General features: G+C 45.5%; 1 protein-coding gene across 2 annotated transcripts in view; it reads right to left on the bottom strand.

Annotated features, from left to right (window-relative positions):
* flncb (filamin C, gamma b (actin binding protein 280)) overlaps positions 1-21349 on the bottom strand; it is a 77154-nt gene that overhangs the window by 51407 nt on the left and 4398 nt on the right. For both annotated transcript variants that reach the window (XM_078553162.1, XM_078553161.1), the window contains exons 2-6: positions 7903-8151; positions 2800-2897; positions 2338-2485; positions 1332-1450; positions 1031-1108 (exon numbers count right to left, since the gene is read on the bottom strand). In XM_078553162.1, coding sequence (XP_078409288.1) covers positions 1031-1108; positions 1332-1450; positions 2338-2485; positions 2800-2897; positions 7903-8151 — 692 coding nt within the window. The remainder of the gene's footprint in view (positions 1-1030; positions 1109-1331; positions 1451-2337; positions 2486-2799; positions 2898-7902; positions 8152-21349) is intronic.

Here is a 21349-nt window from a genome sequence, read left to right on the forward strand (position 1 = left end):
AATTGAGATATTTATGATGATTAAAATGCATTGATAGAAGAGAGGGAGGGGGGGGAGAGAGAGAGAGAGAGAGAGAGGGGGGGAGAGAGAGAGAGAGAAAGTGGGGGGAGAGAGAGAGAGAGAGAGAGAGAGAGAGAGGGGGAGGGAGAGAGAGAAACAAACAAAGAAAGAGAGAGAGAAACAAAGAAAGAAAGAGAGAAACAAAGAAAGAAAGAGAGAAACAAAGAGAGAAACAAAGAAAGAGAGAAAAAAAAAGAAAGAGAGAAACAAACAAACAAAGAGAAACAAACAAAGAAAGAGAGAAAAAAAACAAAGAAAGAAAGAGAGAAACAAACAAAGAAAGAAAGAGAGAAAGAAACAAACAAAGAAAGAAAGAGAGAAAGAAACAAAGAAAGAAAGAGAGAAACAAACAAAGAAAGAGAGAAAAAAAACAAAGAAAGAAAGAGAGAAACAAACAAAGAAAGAAAGAGAGAAAAAAAACAAAGAAAGAAAGAGAGAAAGAAACAAAGGAAGAAATAGAAAGAAACAAAAAAAGAAACAAAAAAAGATAAAATTGGAGCTAAGCAGTTCAGGGTTGATCTCCGGAAGAACTTCTTCACAAAGGGATAGTGAGAACACTCTCCCCCACAAAACCCTGCGTATGCTAAAGGTCAATTGATACTTTCAAGACCAAACTTGATAGATTTTTGTTGGGCAATATTTTTCAAGCGATATGGCGAAAAGTTGTGTATATGGGCTTGATGTGCAGATAGTTGAATGGCTAAACAAGCTTAAGGGGGCTGAATGGCCTCCCCTTGTTCCTCTGGTGATGGGGTGGGTCAGTGAACCTGTCCTGTGGAGAAGGCTGTGGTCTGTTGGATTCTGGGGCTTTCCCTAAACATTGCAATGAGAGCTTTCATTAATAATTGGGAGAATCTCAGCAGGAATTCTTATACAAAGAGCAGGATTATAGGAGTGCAAGCAGGTTAGTGTAGAGGGGAGGAAGCTTATCATCGGTAGACTGGGCTGTTATGAATGGTCAGAAAATTACCTTGTGAAGTCCAGCAACTTTGGGTACATAGGACACGGAGTACGTGCGATTCTTGTCATTGTTTGCGATGACTCTCGCCTGCACAAGGGAAAAAAAATGATTCTAAGTAATGGTCACTCCCCACTGGAATCGATACTGGTCACTCATGCACCCAGAGCAGGTATCAGTCACTCCAGGTCACACAGGAAGTGAGCAAAATGTAGCGAGTGCAATTCCAGCCCCACACCAGTCAGGGCATACCCACGTCGCAGAGCACAGATCACTCCCACAACAGACTGACCCCATGATGTACACACATTACCTCCTCAGTGTGGCCTTCGGGATCCTCCACGTAGACCAGGACCTCCCCAAGGCCAGCATTGATTGTCTCCACTGTGAACTCTGCCGGCTTTAGGACCACATTACCCTGGGGTTCGATTCCTGCAACCAAGTCAAACATCAGCCAATAGGACCAGACATCAACAGTGTAATATTCCTAGGTCGAAGGACCAGACAGACTCACCGCCAACCCTTACCACAAATCAAAGGGCATGCCCAAAACAAACTGACCTTGGTAATGTTCCAAGTCAATGGGCACAGTCTGTCTGACCCAAACAGTCCCTTACACCAGGGAATAGGCCCATGTTGCTTAGTCACATCGCAGGTTCAGGCACTGGGAAATTTATGGTGCAAACCTCTGGTGACCCCTGGGATATCCTGCAGGGGCTGGGGTTGCTAGTGATAGTACTGTGAGCATTCTAATACCACACCTTAGGAAAGATATATTGGTCTTGGAGATTTACCATAATGGTACGCGGGTTCCAAAGGTTGAATTATGAAGAGAGATTACAGAAACTAAGGAATTTTAGAAGATTCCTGGAATTTTAGAAGATTAAAGGGGTGATTTGATTGAAGTTTAAGATGTTAACAGTAGGTAGAGAGAGAAACCATTTCCACTGGCTATGGAGTCTAAGACTAAGTAGGGGTCATAGTTTAAAAATTAGAGTCAGACCTCTCAGGAGTGAAATTAGGATACCCTTCTTCACACAACAGGTGGCAGATATTTGGAGCTCTCTTGTGTAAATGGAAAAATATTTTTTTTAATTCATTCACGGGACGTGGGCTTCGCTGGCTGGGCCAGCATTTATTGCCCATCCCTAGTTGCCCTTGAGCAGGTGTTAAATTTAAAACTGATAGATTTTTGTTAACCATAGGCATTAAAGGATAAGGCAAGGTGGGTGTGTGGAGTTAGGTCACAGATCAGCCATGATCTATTGAACGGATGAACAGGGGTAAATGGCCGACTCCTGTATTGTTATGTTCCTTACCTGGTCCATAGGCACGAGCTTTCTTGGGGTTGATTTTGGTCCTGAGGGGGGCACCAGGCTTGAGCTTTGCCTTGGGGAACTGGGAGAGGTAGGTCATCACCGAGTGCTCATCTACATTGGGGTCCACAATCTCCTCAGGGGCAATCACCTGCATAGGGAGGAAAGAGACAGAGGTGAGAGAGAATGAGGAACCAGGTCAGAGTGACTGATTGAGAATAGAGTGCAGGGGGGAGTGAGACTGGAGTGACAGCAAGGAGTGAGCAAGAGTAAGAGTGAGCATGAAGACTTGAAGAGTGAAAACTGCAATGAGCGAGGAGACAAAAGCTTGAATTCAGTGACTTCAACACATCCTTAGTCTTACACTGGACCAACATTTAGCCATGAGTGATAGAGATTCCACTTGAATTTGCTCCACAGAACCAGTTGAGCCTACATAGATACTGAGAGAAAGCGGACACTCACCTGAGGGACTCCCAGCCAATCATCAGCCTGCTGCATGGCCTCCCTGGCATTGTCCACAGGTTGGTTTGGGTCCCAGTCCAGCCAGTCAGGGCACAAACCTGTGAGCACAACAAACAAGAAGTAGAGAAACATCTAGGCTCCTTAACACACAGCTGAGAAAACCCAAATGCTGAGACCGCCAGGGGAACTGCCCCTCTCATACTGCAGCTCACCCCCAGTACTGGCCCTCTGATGGCACTGAGCTCCACCTCTCCATACTGCCCGTCCAACTGCACAACACTCTCCCTATACTGCCCCCTCCCTCTGTTACTCCAACAGTGCAGCATTCCTTCTTTAACACTCCTCCTCTGACAGTGCAGTGTTCCCTCAGTACTGCTCCAGGAGGGCTCACAACTCAGATTGTGTGTCCAAGTCTCTAGCGTGGGGCATGAACTCTCGACCTTCTCACTCAACCACAGCTAACACTGACAATAAAGATTTACACACTGCCAGATACAGGGCAGTTTTATAATCCCTCAGGCACATTGAGATTAGAATTGCCCATAATTAATCTACAAAATGCAACCTTGGGTTGGAAACCAGGACACTGATTAGTCAAGGGTTAGCACCAACTGCTCCCTACTCTGACTTTTGACTGGAGTGGGCCCCTTGCTCATTCAATTATCAACATACACATCCCAGCAGCTCAATGCATACTGGCTAACATTCCTACATAAGGCTGACAATGCACAACATCAGCCCCTGCTCTAGATCCTACTCACACCTCATTCCGTTTATCTCAGATTATACAAGAATCCATTAAAACATTCTCAACAACACCAATTCCTAGTGCTTTCAAAATCACCCCTCCTGACTTTGTTGACTCATTGTAGTTACCAGGTCCCTGGTCATCATAACTCCACCACCAAGAGCATCCACAGTGCCACTCCCCAAAGAGAGCCTGTGTGAATTAGTGCCCACAGCAATATCCTCTAAACCTCTACTCAATGTGTAGCAGAGAATGCACAGGGACTGGGGCAGTGGAACCTTGCTGTGCACAAGTTCATTTGCCCAACGCACACTCCCAGCCCCACCCACCCACACGCTCCCAGCCCCCAAACCCCACACTCCCAACTCCCAGCGCCCCCACCTACACCAGCCCCACCCACCCATTCATCTGTAGCCCACCCACCTGTATCACCTACACCATATCCCCCCCCAACCTGTCTGTCCATAGACCCCCATCCCCACCCACCCATTCATCCATAGCCCCACCCACCTGTATCCCCCAAACCCATCCACCTGCCCATACACCCCCCAACTCCCACCCACCCTCCCATATCCCTCAGCTCCTCCTCTGTACAGGCAAACAGCTAATCACAGCCCCTGCCCGCACTGACACCATCCATTTTAGCGTTTTGCCTCAGCAGCGAATTGTACAAAGCAATTACTCTTCAGTTGAAACAGTCTCCCAATTTTCCTAATGATTGTACGATATTTATCCTCCTAGAGGGAGGGGACCGGTACTTAGGGGTCCCTTTGAGTTGAGGTGGTTCCACACTGAGAAGGTGGGTGATGGAAGATTGATCCCAGGCATCACCAAAAGGTGACTTAACCAGGCAGCCTTCCTCACTATCTAGAAAGGGCTAATTGGTGTAAAGGAACCTTTAGAAAATAGTGATCATAATAAGCAAGAAACTTACATTAGGTTTAAAAGGGACATCATTCATTCTGAAACTAGGGTCTTAAATCTGAATAAAAGAAACTAGAAGGTATGAGGAGCAAGTTGGATATGATGGATTGGGAAAATATACTAAAAAAAACTGACAGTGGACAGGAAATGGCTAATATTTAAAGAATTATTACATGGTCTACAAATGCACATTCCTCTAAAACACAACAGGAAAAATGAAGCAACTGTGGCCAACAAAAGAGGTTAAAGATTTAATTAGATCAAAGGAAGTGGCTTTCAAGGTTGCCAGAAAAAAAAGTGGTAAGCCCAAGGATTGAGAGCAATTTAGAATCCAGCTAAGGAGGACTAAGAAACTGATAAAGAAAGGGGGGGGGGGGGGGGAGGGGAAATAAGAGAATATGCAAGCTAGCGAGAAACAAATGTGGACTGTAGAATCCTCTTTAGGTGTTGCACAGGATCTGGCACATAAAGGGTTAATGTGGGACTGAGTACAGTACCACCCACACAGTGATGTAAGAGAGCACATGACCCATACCTAGGGGTCAGTGTAGTGTTGGACAGAGCCATGTGTAGAACCAAGCATGGAGATAGTACCTAGCTTAGACCTTTACTGTACCTTTGTACATAGTTTCTAGTAGTTAAAAAACATTTACAGTTGAACTAAGACTACAAATATCTTAAGGCCTACTGAACTATGCCCAACACCTCACAACAGGTATGTGAAAAGGGAAGGATTAGCAAAGATAAATTGTGGGTCAATTATAGGCAGAGAGGAAAATTTATAATGGAGAATAGGGAAATGGCAAAGAAACTAAATAATTACTTTGAGGAGGATACAGAAAACCTCCCAGAAATACTAGTGAAAATGAGGAACTGAAAGAAATTAGTATTAATAAAGAGGTATTATGCAAAAAATTAATTGAATTGAAGGTTGATAATCCCCTGGACCTGGTGAGCTACATCCCAGAGTGTTGAAGCAGGTGGTTACAGAGGTAGGGGTGCATTGGTGGTTATCTTTCAAAATTCGATAGATTCTGGTAGGTTCCTGCAGAATTGAAAGTAGCAAATGTAACCCACTATTTAAGAAGGGAGGGAGAGAGAAAATGGAGAACTACAGACCTGTTAGTTTGATGTCAGTAGTAGGGAAAATGTTAGAATCTATTATAAAAGGATGTGATAGCTGGGCACTTAGAAAATAATGGTATGATTGAGTAGAGTCAATATGGATTTAAAAAGAGAAATCATGTTTGACAAATCTGGAGGAGTTTTTTGAGGATCTTACTTGTAGCATAGATAAAGGAGAACCAGTGGATGTGGTGTATTTGGATTTTCAGAAGGCTTTTGAAAAGGTCCCACACAGGAGGCTCATAATCAAAATTAGAGCTCATGGGATTGGGGGTAATAACCAATTCTCAATCCATACTAGTGTAAGAGAGAGAAAACAGAGTGGGAATAAATGAGTAATTCTCAGGATGGCAGGCTGTTACTAGTGGGGTACCACATAGATCAGTGCTGGGGCCACAGCTGTTCACAATCTATAAATGGTTTGGATGTGGGAACCAAATGTAATATTTCCAAATTTGTTGATGACACCAAACTAGGGGGAAATGTAAGGTGCGAGGAGGATGCAAGGATGCTTCAAGGGGACTTGGACAGGCTAAGTGAATGGGCATGAATGTGGCAGAGGGAATATAGTGTGTACAAATGGTAGAAAAAACAGAAAGGCAAAGTATTTAAATATTGAGAGATTCGAAATGCAGGTATCTAAATGGGACCTGGGTGTCCTTGTTCATGAGTCACAAAAAGCTAGCATGGAGGTGCAGCTGGCAATTAGGAAGGCAAATGTACATTGGCCTTCATTGCAAGGGGATGACAGGAGTAAAGATGTCTTGCTGCAATTGTATAGCGCCTTGGTGAGACCGCACCTGCATTATCGTGTACAGCTTTGGTCTCCTTAACTAAGGAGGGATATACTTGCCATAGAGAAAGTGCAGCAGAAGTTCACCAAACTAATCCTTGGGATGGCGGGATTGTTTTATGAGAAGAGATTGAGGAGACTGGGCCTGTACTCTCCACAGTTTCAAGGAATGAGAGGTGGTCTCATTGAAACTTACAAAATTCTAACAGGTCATGATAGGGTAGATGTGGATAGGATGTTTCCCCTGGCTTCAGTTATACAGGGCATTGTGAGACTGCATCTCCAATAGTGCACGCGGTTTTGGTCTCCTTATTTAAGGAAGGATGTAAATGCGTTGGAGGCAGTTCAGATGAGGTTTACGAGATTGATACCTGGAATGAGCGGGCTGTCTTATGAGGAAATATTGGACAGGCTGGGCTTGTTTCCATTGGAATCTAGAAGATTATGGGGTGATTTGATTGAAGTATACAAGATCCTGAACAGTCTTGACAAGGAGGACATGAAAAGGATGTTTCCTCTTGTGGGTGAGTCCAGAACTAGGAGGCACTGTTTTAAAATTAGGTGTCGCCCTTTTAGGACAGAGATGAGGAGAATTTTTTTCCTCTTAGGGGGTTGTGTGACTTGGAATTCTCTGCCTCAGAAGGTGGTGGAGGTGGGGTCATTGAATATTTTTAAGGCAGAGATAGATAGATTCTTGTTAGGCAAGGGAATCAAAGGTAATTGGGGTTAGATGGGAATGTGGAAATTGAAACACATGATGATCAGCCATGATCTTATTGAATAGCAGAGCAGGCTCGAAGGGTCAAATAGCCTACTTCTGCTCCTGTTTCTTATGTTGGTGAGTCTAGAACCAGGGGACACCATCTCAGAATAAGGGGCAGGCCATTTAAGACTTGAACTGAGGAATTTCTTCACTCAGAGGGTGGTGAATCTTTGGAATTTTCTACCCCAGAGGGCTGTGGAAGCTCAATCATTGAGCATGTTCAAGACAGAAATCGAGAAGATTTCTGGATACTAATGACATCAAGTGATATGGAGATAGTGCGGCAAAGTGGTGATGAGGTAGATGATCAGCCATGATTTAGTCGAATGGTGGAGAAGGCTCAACGGGCCAAATGGCCTACTCCTGCTCCTATTTCCTATGTTCCTATCAACTGAGGGTCACACTTCTTTCACTTAAGTTCCTGTCACATAATTAATGCCTGTATGTAAATCTCAAGACACCACATGAATTAGATTTCAAATCAACTCATAACAGGTGGTCCCCCATTATCCACCAATTCTTCTACTGCCTGCAATAACCCCAACCCCCCACTCTCAAAATAACCCCCCTTCCCCCACCCCCCAACCAAACATTGATTGAGTACAGAACCCACTCAGAATCTGACTCTACATTTAAACATACTCAAGGTTCTGGCACCCAAGCAGGATGGTCAACCTTCCTCTTACCCCCACCTTATTATGTCGGCAGCCTCACCACGCCCCCACCCTCTTCATAACCTCAATCTCTCACCTGGGGCACAGTTGTCCACCAATGCCCCCAGTGCCTTGCCATCCTGCCAATCCCGGTTAAAGTTGGTAATCGGAAGTTGTGGAATTTTGTTCTGGATCCATCCCAGCAGCCTCTGCTTGGGCGTCTGCTTCTTGACATCTTCATCGTCCTCATCCTCCCACATGGGCATGGAGATGGAGTAATGGAGAATTAGGGTCCAGATCAGGCCCAAGATCAGCTTCAGGTTCCCATCCACAATGGCCTTACTGTCTGTGAATAACAAACGGGGGACACATGGATTAGAAAGTAACAACTTCATGCATTTAGACAACATCAACAAGACAGTAATAGTCCTTCACAATCCAAGATACAGACGGAGAAGCAGTGAAGGACAGTTAGCAAAGGGGCCTGAAGCTGCAATTAAAAGGCAGAGATTTTGAGAAGGCTTCTGTAATTGGGAAAGGGGAAAATGGAGGAGTTCTGGGGAGGGTTCCAGAGACAGTGGGAAGCTGCAGTTACTGAAGAGATCATTAAGGTTGCCAACTCTCCAGGATTGGCCTGGAGTCTCCAGGAATTGAAGATCAATCTCCGGGTCACTGCTGTATGCAACCCTGGAGAAAAATCATAGGGACATTAAAAAAAGATTGTTTTAAAATTTTCTAACATTTCTCTCTTATCAGGTTTAAAAATATTGAAAATGAGAAAAAAGGCTGCTTGGCTGACAGTCAAGCTTCATCCAATTGGGTAATGAGTCTTTCCAGTTGGCATAGGGAGGCAGTATGTCTCAAGGATGGATGTGTAAGCCAGCAAATGGCTGGAGTGTGGGGACAAATCATGTGATGAAACCTCAGGGAATACATTTAATCACAGTTGGCAACTCTAGGGATCATAGATGTAGGCACCACTAGCAGAAGAGTAGGAGGCATGTCCAAGCACAAATAGGCAGCAGGTAGCTGCGCCAGGGAGTTTGAGTTGGGAGCTCCAAGATGACTTAGTCACAGGATATAGAACAGAGAATGCTACCAATACATTTAATCACCTCTCACAGCCCTGTACCATAATGGACTCTATCACACCCAATCCATGCTGCACAAGCGCGGGGAGGGTTTCATCAGAGGGAGCTTTACTCTGTTTCTAACCCCATCCTGTACCTGTTCTGGGAGTGTTTGATGGGACAGTGTAAAGGGAGCTTTACTCTATCTGATCCTGTCCTGTACTTCCCAGACTCATGTGCGTAGGGAAAGACCAGCCCCCAACTGCCCCACCCTGCACCCCAACCCCATAACTCCCACCCATGGCTATCTGAATATCAGGTGGTATCTACAGGAAAAATACAGCCCTGACCGTCCTGAAACAGCAAGTGTTCTGAGCAGTGACCTCCTGTAGCCTGATCAAAACAAAGGCTGGTGACCCCTCCCCATGAGTAATTCTCTCCCCGTGTAAAGAACATCTGCCCAGCTGTTAGAGCGATCACTCTCGCTCATCTGGAGATTTACTGGATGGGGCCAGAGCCAGTGATGTTACACTGTGTATTGTTCCAGTGCATCCAAGGGTGCAGATCCTTGTAATTTCAGAGCCTCCGTTTCCCTCCCCATTGCACTGTGTGGCCGACAGAGGGATTTCCTCTCAACACAGGACATGTTGGTGCTGAGCTGAGCTCCCGATAGCCCCTGCTGATGTCACTGAAAGCAACACTGCTGTCAGAAATTCCACAATCAACGGAAGCTTCAGTAACTCAGAAATTTCCACAGCTCCTCGACATGGATCACCTCCTGAACTAACACCTACTCCCAACTCAGTTCCCCCTCACCCCCTGCCACACTGACAACTCCCCCACCCACCTATACACAGCACAAGGGGAGGCCCCTCCACCCCACTCTCACCCTCCTTTAAAAATGGGGGGGGGGGGGGTGGAGAAAAGGGGGACCACAAGCAGAGAGGGTAGGAGAAGGGTTCACATCCACACGTTTGTTAATCTGTGTCCGATCTTTCCTCACTCTCTGTACCAGAGCACTAGTTACTCATCTCCATTACCAAATAAAGGTGGAGAGAGAGAAAGACAGAGTAAGTGTCATAGTCTGCTGTAAACATTCTGCACAGATAGAAGGTGATGTAAAATCCAATCTATTTGTTCAGGCACAAACAGTACAGAGGTTCATCCGGCTGAGGACTCCTTCATACTTTATAAATGAGTAGGTTTAGAAAACACAAGTCAAAAAGTTCTCTCTCCAACAACTAAAATCAGCAGTAACTCTGGACAATTACACAGTGAGTGACCCTCACCCTGAATAAACAGTGACTCTGTACAGTTACACAGTGAGTGATTCTCACCCTGAACAAACAGTGACTCTGTACAGTTAGAGAGATTAACCCTTCTTAGAATTATGCAGCACAGGACTTTTTTTAAAAAAATTAATTGATAGGATGAGTGTGTCGCTGGCTAAGGCAGCATTTATTGTCCATCTCTAATTGCCATTGAGAAGGTGGTGGTGAGCTGCCTTCTTGAACCGCTGCAGTCCCTGTGGTGTAGGTACACCCACAGTGCTGTTAGGGAGGGAATTCCAGGATTTTGACTGACAGTGAAGGCAGTGCAATATATTTCCAGGTCAGGATGGTGAGTGACTTGGAGGGGAGCTTCCAGGTGGTGGTGTTCCCATGTGTCTGCTGCCCTTGTCCTTCCAGGTGGTAACAGTTGTGGGTTTGGAAGCTGCTGCCTAAGGAGCCTTGTATTGGAGCCTATTGTACCCGTGCCAACTTTTTAAAGAAAAAGAGTTATCCAACTAGCCCCATTCCCTATTCCTTCCCTAAAACCCTGCAATGTTTTTCCTTTCAACCATTTTTCCAGTTCTCTTTTGAATATTATCGAATCTGCTTTCACTATCTGCTTTCACTACTCTTTCAGACAGTACATTCCAGATTCCACCAACTCACTATGTAAAAATAATTTCCTCATGACAACTCTAGTTCTTTTGCCAAAACCATTCATGATTTTGAATAACTCAATCAAATTTCCACTTAACCTTCTCTGCTCCAAGGATAACAATCTCAGCTTCTCCACATAACTGAAGTAACCTCATCCCGGTACCACATCCCGTTACCGATCTAGTTAATCTCTCCAAGGCTTTGACATCCTTCCTGAAGTGTGGTGCTCAGGACTGGACAATACTCCAGCTGGGGCCAAACCCGTTATTTATGCAAGTTTATCACAAATTTGTTGCTTTTGTACTGTATGCATTGATTAATAAATTAAAAACAGATCAACCTTCCTAACTTGTCCTCCACCTTCAAAGATCGATGTACATACTCCCCCAGGTCTCTCTGTTCCTGCACCTCCTTTAAATTTGTACCATTTAGTTTATATTGCCTTTCAACATTCTTCCACCAAAATGTATCTGCCATGTGTCTGTCTACTTCACCAGTATTTATCCTGATAAAGTATGTTACTACCCACCTCATTGTTTACTACAATTCTCACTTTCCATAACATTCGTAAACTTCGAACCCAAGTCCAGGTCATTCGCATATCAAAATCAGCAGCGATCCTAATACCGACCCCTGGGGGAAATACCATTGTAACTTCACTCCAATCTCAAAAATAACATTCACAACTTTTTTCTGCTTTCTGTCTCTTAGCCAATTTTGTATCCATGCTTTAATCCTGTGGTCTTTAATTTTGCTACAAGATTATGTGCTACTTTGTCAAATGTCTTTTGAAAGACTGTACACAGCATCAACCGCACCGTCATACCATCAACCCTCTCCATTGCTTCAAAAAACTCCAACAAATTAGTCAAACACAATTTGCCTTTAGCAAATCCATGCTGGCTTTCATTTATTAGCCCATATTGTTCCCAAACGACAATCAATTTTGTCCCAGATTATTGTCTCTGAAAGTTTCCACAACAGGCATTAAAAGATTGGGCTGAATAAACATCAATTCTGAAAATTACACAGAGTTAGACAGACCCCAAATAAACAAAACTGTGGGGTTGTGGGGGGGAGAGAGTGGACAGGGGTGTTACTTGCTCAGGTTCCAAGCTGAGGGAGCTGGTTACAGAGCTAGTGATTGTTCACACTGAGCATGCGCAGTTCACTGGGTTTAAGTGAGAGGAAGAGAGGAGACACTGCTTAAGCTGTAACTAAACTAAGACAGGTGTGAGGGAGGGGTTTCAGTGGATTCTGGAAACTGTCAGAATTTGGTATTAAGTGACCAAGATGACATCATATTCCAAACACTTAAGTTTCCAGCTCTGCCTCCTAAAAGACATAACAGAGATCGCTGCTTCTCTCATTTGTCAATCGTGACTCAGTTAATAGCACACTTGCCTCTCAATCACAAGGTTCCAGGTTCAAGTCTCACTCCAAAGACAAAAACTCAAAAATCCAGCTGACATTCCAGTACTTAGGGTGTGTTGCACTCTCTTTCAAATGAGACATTAAATTGAGGCCATATCCGCCTTTTTAAAAAAAAATTCATTCAGGGGACATGGGCTTTGTTGGCTGGGCCAGCATTTATTGCCCATCCCTAATTGCCCTCGTGAAGGTGGTGGCGAGCTTCCTTCTTGAACCACTGCAGTCCATGTGGTGTAGGTATACCCACAGTGCTGTTAGGGAAGGAGTTCCAGGATTTTTACCCAGCGACAGTGAAGGAACGGCAATATATTTCTAAGTCAGGATGGTGAGTGACTTGGAGAGGAACTTCCAGGTGGTGGTGTTCCCATCTATCTGCTGCCCTTCCTGCTCAGGTGGATGTGAAAGAAAAAATCCCATAGTACTATTTTAAAGAGCAGGGTAGTTATCTCTGATTTCCTGGCCAATATTCATCCCTCAATCAACATCACAAAATTAAAAAGATTATCTGATCATTACCAAACAATGAGGGTTTGTGGGAGTTTGCAGAGCACATTAGCTGCTGCGTTTCTGACAACAATGACAATACTTTTTTAAAAAAGTTACTTTGTTGACTGTAAAGTGCTTTGAGAAGTCAGGTGGTCATATAAATGCAAGTCTTCCTTTTTGTGTCCTTCCCCCCACAACCCCTTCCCTCCCCAGTCTGATAAACATATGCTACCACATTTCAAAGCATCTGTGCTCCAACTCTTAATGTGAACTCAGGCTGTAGTTATATCTTTGCAAAGAGATACAAAGTATTACAAAATGCTCAGTGCAAAAACAGTCCATTCAGCCCAAGAAGTCCATCTGATGGATATGCTTCACACAGGGCTCCACTCACCTCTCTTCATCTCACTCTTTCATAAACATATCCTTCTACTCCTTTTTCCTTTATTTGTTTATCTACTTTATCCTTGAATGCATCTATTCTTTTCAATTCAAACTACTCCTTATGGTAGTAAGTTCCACATTCCAATCATGCTCTAGGTAAAGAAGTTTCTTCTGAATTCCCCACTGGGCCATTCTATATTTATGGTTCTGATGAAAGAGTATTGACCTGAAATGTTAACTGTATTTCTCTCTCTCCACAAATGCTGCCAGACCCAAGTACTTCCAGCATTTTCTGTTTTTATTTCAGATTTCCAGCCTTCACAGTATTTTTATATTTATGGCCTCTAATTTTGGTCTCCCCACAGGAAGAACCATCTCTTCGTCTATCCTATCACTTTCATAATCTTGAAGAATCTCTATCAGGTCACCCGTCAGCCTTCCCTTATTTAGGAAAGAACACTAACCTGTTCAATCTTTCCAGATAGAGATTACACCTTCTCCAGTGTCTTTACATCCTTTGGAATCGAGTGGTCTCCAGGAGCCTCACTTGAAGTATCAGAAACCCTGATACGTACCATTCGCCCACTTTCTTTCCAACATCACATTCAAAAGCCACAATCACTTCCATCTTATTTCTAATTATTTTGCAGTAACCTCTATTCTTCTCCCAGCAGTTCAGGCAAGTTAGTGAACCTTGAGCAGACCTGACAGTAAGGCCTCCAATGCAGCCTAGGTCTCCTGTATTGAGAGGCCTTGCATCAAGGTAGGCTACACATTGGAAAGCATTTATCACTGAGCAGCCAGTTTGGAATCCAGGATCACCATTGCCCCAAGAATGATCAAATCTAATGCCTCACAAGCTCAGCTTTCCCAACCAGCTGGTTCAGCCAATTCTAGCACAACGCAACAGACATCTGCACAAACACCAGGGTGCAGGAGGGGCCTGAAAATTCACAAATCTTCCTTCAGGAATAAGGAGATAAGTAGTAACAGAGACAACTGGGGGACAGGGAATGTTAGAGAGCAAATGGGGGCAGGAAAGAGTCAGGTTGTTGTAGCAAAAGTTAAGCAGCGTTGGGTAAATCTTCATATGAGGTGTTGAAGTGATGAGGGTGAGGGAAGAGGCCGTTAGATCCAAATAATGCAGGCAGAGACGAGGACCAGTAGGATAGAGTAAAAGCTCAGATTCACTAAAGCACAATAGCCCATGGACATGTCACAGCTGCCTCAGTAACAGACGGGAGCAGCAGGAATCCAACAAACCCTCATACAGGTGGGCAAGGAGTAAGGGAAGGCCCAGTACCCAGCCACTACAGCCCAAGGTCATGGACCCAACAGCCCCACAGTGGATTCATTGTTCGAGTATGTCCAAGTTGTAAATGATTTTGTCTTCTGTGGGCCCTCTCATAACTGAACAGTCTGACATGGGATCAGCATGGATATCCACAGAACTGGCAGAAAACCAACACCTGGCCACTAAAGCCCAGGGCCTGGGCCCAACACTCAATCACTACAGGCTCCGGAAGTCAGTGAAGGCAGCTTCAGATCTACAGCTGGGATGTTGTCAAGGCCTCATGCCTGTTGCTGTGCCCAGTGAACACAATCTTTTTTTGATGCCACGTGGAGTTAATCAAATCTCCTCACTCCTTGTTTCCTGACTATGGGACGCTGCCTATCCCTCACACCAGACAGTGTGTGAAAGAGCAAGAGTGTAACTTCCTCTTTCCGCTTCTATAAACACAAATAATGAAAGGGTGGTAAAGAGTAGGGCCGATTAGGAATAAAAAAGGGGACTTACATGTAGAAGCAGAAGAAATAGTGGAGGTATTAAATGAGTACTTTGCATCTGTCTTTACAAAGAAAGATGAGAGAAAGGAGGTAACTGGTACACTAGAAGAATTTATAATTGAGAAAGAGGTGGTGTTAGAAAGGCTATCTTTATTTAAAATCGGTAAGGTACCAGGACTGGATGAGATGCATCCAAGGGTATTGAGGGAAGTGAGAGTGGAAATTGCAGAGGCACTAGTGATAATCTTCCAGGCTTCCTTAGACACAGGGGTGGTATCAGAGGACTGGAGAACTGCGAATATTACATCCTTGTTCAAAAAGGGGTTCAAGGATAAAGCTGGCAACTACAGGCCAGTCAGTTTGACTTCAGTGGTAGGGAAACTTCTGGAAAATGTAGCTTGGGACAAAATCAATAGTCACTTAAACAAATACAGGATAATTAATGAATTCCACGCTGGCTTTCCTTACGGAAAATCATGTTTAACTAGCTTGCTTGAGTTTTTTTGAGGTGGTAACAGAAGGTTGATAAGGGCAATGCTGTTGATGTAGTGTATGTGGACTTTCAAAAGGCATTTGATACAGTGCCACACAATAGACTTGAGCAAAATTCTAGTTCATGGAACAAAAGGGAAAGTAGGCACTTGGATAAGAAATTGACTGAGTGACAGGAAACATTAGTGATAAATGGTTGTTTTTCAGACTGGAGGAATGTCTGTAGTGGAGTTCCCCAGGGGACAGTGTTGGGACCCTTGCTCTTCCTCATATGCATTAAATGACCTAGGCTTCAAAATTTCAAAAGTGATTTCAAAATTTGCAAGTGATACAAAGATTGGAAATGTTGTCAACTGTGATGAGGATAGGCTTGAACTTCAAAAGGACAGACATGTTTGTAGATTGGGCAGAAAAGTGGCAGGTGAAGTTCAATGCAGAGAAGTGTGAGGTGATTCATTTTGGCAGGAAGAATATGGAGAGACAGTATAAAATAAAGGGAGAAATTCTGACAGAAGGACCTATGTGTGAATGTACATAAGTCACTGAAGATAGCAGGGCATGCTGAGAGAGCAGCTAATAAAGCATACTGTATCTTAGGCTTTATTAATAGGGGCATTGAGTACAAGAGTAAGGTGATCATGTTGAATTTATATAAGGCACTAGTTACGCCTCATCTAGAGTACTGCATTCAGTTCTGGGCACCATACTTAAGGAAGGATGTGAAGGCATTGGAGAGGGTACAGAGGAGATTCACAAAAATGATTCCAAGGATAAAGAACTATAGTTACGAGGATAAATTGGAGAGGTTAGGATTGTTTTCCTTGGAGAAAAGACCGAGAGGGATATGGACAGGGTAAATAGTGATAAACGGTTCCCATTGAAGAGAATATCAAAAACTAGAGGGCATAGGTTCAAAAAATTGGCAAAAGGAGTAAGTGTGATGTGAGGAAAATTTATTTCACCCACAGGGAGGTTGGAGTCTGGAACAAACTTCCAGAGGGGGTGGTGGAGGCAGGTTTGACCAAGGTATTCAAAGGGGAATTGGATGGCTATCTGAAAAGAATGAATGTGCAAGGTTACAGGGATAAGGCAAGGGAGTGGGACTAGGTAGAATGCTCTTTCAGAGAGCCAGTGCAGACTCGATGGGCCAAATGGGCTCCTTCTGCCATTGTATAGATTCTGTGTTCGCTGCAGAAAGACAGTGTATGTGTTGGGGGGAAACAGTCACCCCCTTCCTCACATACCCCCAGACTATGTACAAATCTCCATTCAACCAGAATATTGTGACTTCAATACAGTTGTCTGGTACAGTCACTGATGTTTCCCCATTCTATACTGAAGCTGTTGCAATGAGCCAGTCGAGCCCTCAGGGACACTTGGGTATTTGACAGCAAAGTGTGGTCTGAATCCAGCAGTCAGACTTTAATGAGCAGCAGGACAGGAAGCGAGCAGAGTGATATCGCGAGCTGTCAGACTCCAAGGTTATCACTGACACATTCCAGCCAGCTGCACAGACAGCTGTATATAGCTTCTGAGCTCAGTTCATGGGGCGAGGGGGATGGAGAGCAGCTTGGGACAGGCGTGACTTTGCAAATGTGTGGGGAATATTCTGGAAGGGCAAGGTGCATAACCACGACTGAGTAACTGGACACCTCTGGTTGGAGGAGAGCTGGGGTCAGGGATTGCCTGGGTGCTACTGACAGGAATGACTTTCTGACTCGGGGAGGGGGTTGGGGGGGGTTGTGTGGGGGTGAGAAGGGACAGAATGAACTTGCTGCTAAATAAGTTGTGATGTTGGATCGATTGTAATTTAAAGACTGAGGTTGATACATTTGTATTTGAATGATGGAACAGGCTTGAGAGGCTGAATGGCCTATTCCAGTTCAGGAGTTCTGAGGCAATTTACAATTCTGGATCAAGGTTAAAGGAGAAGCTAAGTTTAGCCAGAGGTTTGAAAACGAGGTCTCTCGCCCTCTGTGTTTGTGACTCTCACTTCTCAAGTTAGGAGGTGACGGGTTCAGGCCCGACTTCAGGGACTTTGTAACGTATCAAATAAACACAAGAGAGTCACCCATCCATCAAGGCAGCTGGATTTAGACATTCGTGTTCACTGAAGACTTTGAGAAGTGCCCCTAAGGGTATACAAGCCAAATTTGGACTCTAGCTTTCTGATATTACACGCATGGTAATATCCATCTTGTGTAAAATGAAGAGTTCACTGACAGATATCCTGGCCCAATAATCCAGTGCACTGAAAAACACTGGCGTCCTTAATGCTGAGCTCATACTGTAAGCGGCAGGAAAACACTCCTGGGTCCCCAGCACGGCCATTCTGACACCAATTCCCTCGGGTATTTAGTTGATACAAAATAACCACACAGCAAGCGAGAGAGAGAGAGAGAGAAAAGTGCGAGCGAGAGAGAGAGAGAAAAGTGCGAGCGAGAGAGAGAGAGAGAGAAAAGTGCGAGCGAGAGAGAGAGAAAAGTGCGAGCGAGAGAGAGAGAAAAGTGCGAGCGAGAGAGAGAGAAAGAGCGAGCGAGAGAGAGAGAGAGAGAGAGAAGAGAGAGAGAGAGAGAGAAAAGTGGGAGAGAGAGAGAGAGAGAAAGTGCGAGCGAGAGAGAGAGAGAAAAGTGCGAGCGAGAGAGAAGAGAAAGTGCGAGCGAGAGAGAGAGAGAGAAGAGAGAGAGAGAGAGAAGAAGCGAGCGAGAGAGAGAGAGAGAGAAAAGTGCGAGCGAGAGAGAGAGAGAGAGAAAAGTGCGAGCGAGAGAGAGAGAGAGAGAAAAGTGCGAGCGAGAGAGAGAGAGAGAAAGTGCGAGCGGAGAGAGAGAGAGAGAGAGAAAAGTGCGAGCGAGAGAGAGAGAGAGAGAAAAGTGCGAGCGAGAGAGAGAGAGAGAGAAAAGTGCGAGCGAGAGAGAGAGAGGAGAGAGAGAAAAGTGGAGAAAGTGCGAGCGAGAGAGAGAGAGAGAGAAAAGTGCGAGCGAGAGAGAGAGAGAGAGAGAAAAGTGCGAGCGAGAGAGAGAGAGAGAAAAGTGCGAGAGAGAGAGAGAGAGAAAAGTGCGAGCAGAGAGAGAGAGAGAGAAAAGTGCGAGCGAAGAGAGAGAGAGAGAGAAAAGTGCGAGCGAGAGAGAGAGAGAGAGAGAAAAGTGCGAGCGAGAGAGAGAGAGAGAAAAGGCGAGCGAGAGAGAGAGAGAAAAGTGCGAGCGAGAGAGAGAGAGAGAAAAGTGCGAGCGGAGAGAGAGAGAGAGAGAGAGAGAAAAGTGCGAGCGAGAGAGAGAGAGAGAGAAAAGTGCGAGCGAGAAGAGAGAGAAAGTGCGAGCGAGAGAGAGAGAGAGAGAGAAAAGTGCGAGAGAAGAGAGAGAGAGAGAAAAGTGCGAGCGAGAGAGAGAGAGAGAGAAAAGTGCGAGCGAGAGAGAGAGAGAGAGAAAAGTGCGAGCGAGAGAGAGAGAGAGAGAGAGAAAAGTGCGAGCGAGAGAGAGAGAGAGAGAGAGAAAAGTGCGAGCGAGAGAGAGAGAGAGAGAAAAGTGCGAGCGAGAGAGAGAGAGAGAGAGAGAAAAGTGCGAGCGAGAGAGAGAGAGAGAGAGAGAAAAGTGCGAGCGAGAGAGAGAGAGAGAGAGAGAAAAGTGCGAGCGAGAGAGAGAGAGAGAGAGAAAAGTGCGAGCGAGAGAGAGAGAGAGAAAAGTGCGAGAGGAGAGAGAGAGAAAAGTGCGAGCGAGAGGAGAGAGAGAGAGAAAAGTGCGAGCGAGAGAGAGAGAGAGAGAGAAAAGTGCGAGCGAAGAGAGAGAGAGAGAGAAAAGTGCGAGCGAGAGAGAGAGAGAGAAAAGTGCGAGCGAAGAGAGAGAGAGAGAGAAAAGTGCGAGGCGAGAGAGAGAGAGAGAGAAAAGTGCGAGCGAGAGAGAGAGAGAGAGAGAAAAGTGCGAGCGAGAGAGAGAGAGAGAGAAAAGTGCGAGCGAGAGAGAGAGAGAGAGAGAAAAGTGCGAGCGAGAGAGAGAGAGAGAGAGAGAAAAGTGCGAGCGGAGAGAGAGAGAGAGAGAGAGAAAAGTGCGAGCGAGAGAGAGAGAGAGAAGAAAAGTGCGAGCGAGAGAGAGAGAGAGAGAAAAGTGCGAGCGAGAGAGAGAAGAGAGAAAAGTGCGAGCGAGAGAGAGAGAGAGAAAAGTGCGAGCGAGAGAGAGAGAGGAGAAAAGTGCGAGCGAGAGAGAGAGAGAGAGAGAGAAAAGTGCGAGCGAGAGAGAGAGAGAGAGAGAAAGTGCGAGCGAGAGAGAGAGAGAGAGAGAGAGAAAAGTGCGAGCGAGAGAGAGAGAGAGAGAAAAGTGCGAGCGAGAGAGAGAGAGAGAGAGAAAAGTGCGAGCGAGAGAGAGAGAGAGAGAGAAAAGTGCGAGCGAGAGAGAGAGAGAGAAAAGTGCGAGCGGAGAGAGAGAGAGAGAGAGAAAAGTGCGAGCGAGAGAGAGAGAGAGAGAGAGAAAAGTGCGAGCGAGAGAGAGAGAGAGAGAGAAAAGTGCGAGCGAGAGAGAGAGAGAGAGAAAAGTGCGAGCGAGAAGAAGGAGAGAGAAAAGTGCGAGCGAGAGAGAGAGAGAGAAAAGTGCGAGCGAGAGAGAGAGAGAGAGAGAAAAGTGCGAGCGAGAGAGAGAGAGAGAGAAAAGTGCGAGCGAGAGAGAGAGAGAGAGAGAAAAGTGCGAGCGAGAGAGAGAGAGAGAAAAGTGCGAGCGAGAGAGAGAGAGAGAGAAAAGTGCGAGCGAGAGAGAGAGAGAGAGAAAAGTGCGAGCGAGAGAGAGAGAGAGAGAGAAAGTGCGAGCGAGAGAGAGAGAGAGAGAAAAGTGCGAGCGAGAGAGAGAGAGAGAGAAAAGTGCGAGCGAGAGAGAGAGAGAGAGGAGAAAAGTGCGAGCGAGAGAGAGAGAGAGAGAAAAGTGCGAGCGAGAGAGAGAGAGAGAGAAAAGTGCGAGCGAGAGAGAGAGAGAGAGAAAAGTGCGAGCGAGAGAGAGAGAGAGAGAAAAGTGCGAGCGAGAGAGAGAGAGAAAAGTGCGAGCGAGAGAGAGAGAGAGAAAAGTGCGAGCGAGAGAGAGAGAGAGAGAGAAAGTGCGAGCGAGAGAGAGAGAGAGAGAGAAAAGTGCGAGAGAGAGAGAGAGAGAGAGAGAAAAGTGCGAGCGAGAGAGAGAGAGAGAGAAAAGTGCGAGCGAGAGAGAGAGAGAGAGAAAAGTGCGAGCGAGAGAGAGAGAGAGAGAGAAAAGTGCGAGCGAGAGAGAGAAAAGTGCGAGCGAGAGAGAGAAAAGTGCGAGCGAGAGAGAGAGAGAGAAAAGTGCGAGCGAGAGAGAGAGAGAGAAGAAAAGTGCGAGCGAGAGAGAGAGAGAGAAAAGTGCGAGCGAGAGAGAGAGAGAGAGAAAGTGCGAGCGAGAGAGAGAGAGAGAAAAGTGCGAGCGAGAGAGAGAGAGAGAAAAGTGCGAGCGAGAGAGAGAGAGAGAGAGAGAAAAGTGCGAGTGAGAGAGAGAGAGAGAGAGAGAAAAGTGCGAGCGAGAGAGAGAGAGAGAGAGAGAAAAGTGCGAGCGAGAGAGAGAGAGAGAAAAGTGCGAGCGAGAGAGAGAGAGAGAGAAAAGTGCGAGCGAGAGAGAGAGAGAGAGAAAAGTGCGAGCGAGAGAGAGAGAGAGAGAAAAGTGCGAGCGAGAGAGAGAGAGAGAGAAAAGTGCGAGCGAGAAGAGAGAGAGAAAAGTGCGAGCGAGAGAGAGAGAGAGAGAGAAAAGTGCGAGCGAGAGAGAGAGAGAGAGAGAAAAGTGCGAGCGAGAGAGAGAGAGAGAGAAGTGCGAGCGAGAGAGAGAGAGAGAGAAAAGTGCGAGCGAGAGAGAGAGAGAGAAAGTGCGAGCGAGAGAGAGAGAGAGAGAGAGAAAAGTGCGAGCGAGAGAGAGAGAGAGAGAAAAGTGCGAGCGAGAGAGAGAGAGAGAGAAAAGTATCTGCAGGCACTTTGCAGGAACAATTATCA

This window comes from Cetorhinus maximus, chromosome 12, assembly GCF_964194155.1.
Source record: "Cetorhinus maximus chromosome 12, sCetMax3.hap1.1, whole genome shotgun sequence".
Taxonomy (NCBI): Eukaryota; Metazoa; Chordata; class Chondrichthyes; order Lamniformes; family Cetorhinidae; genus Cetorhinus; species Cetorhinus maximus.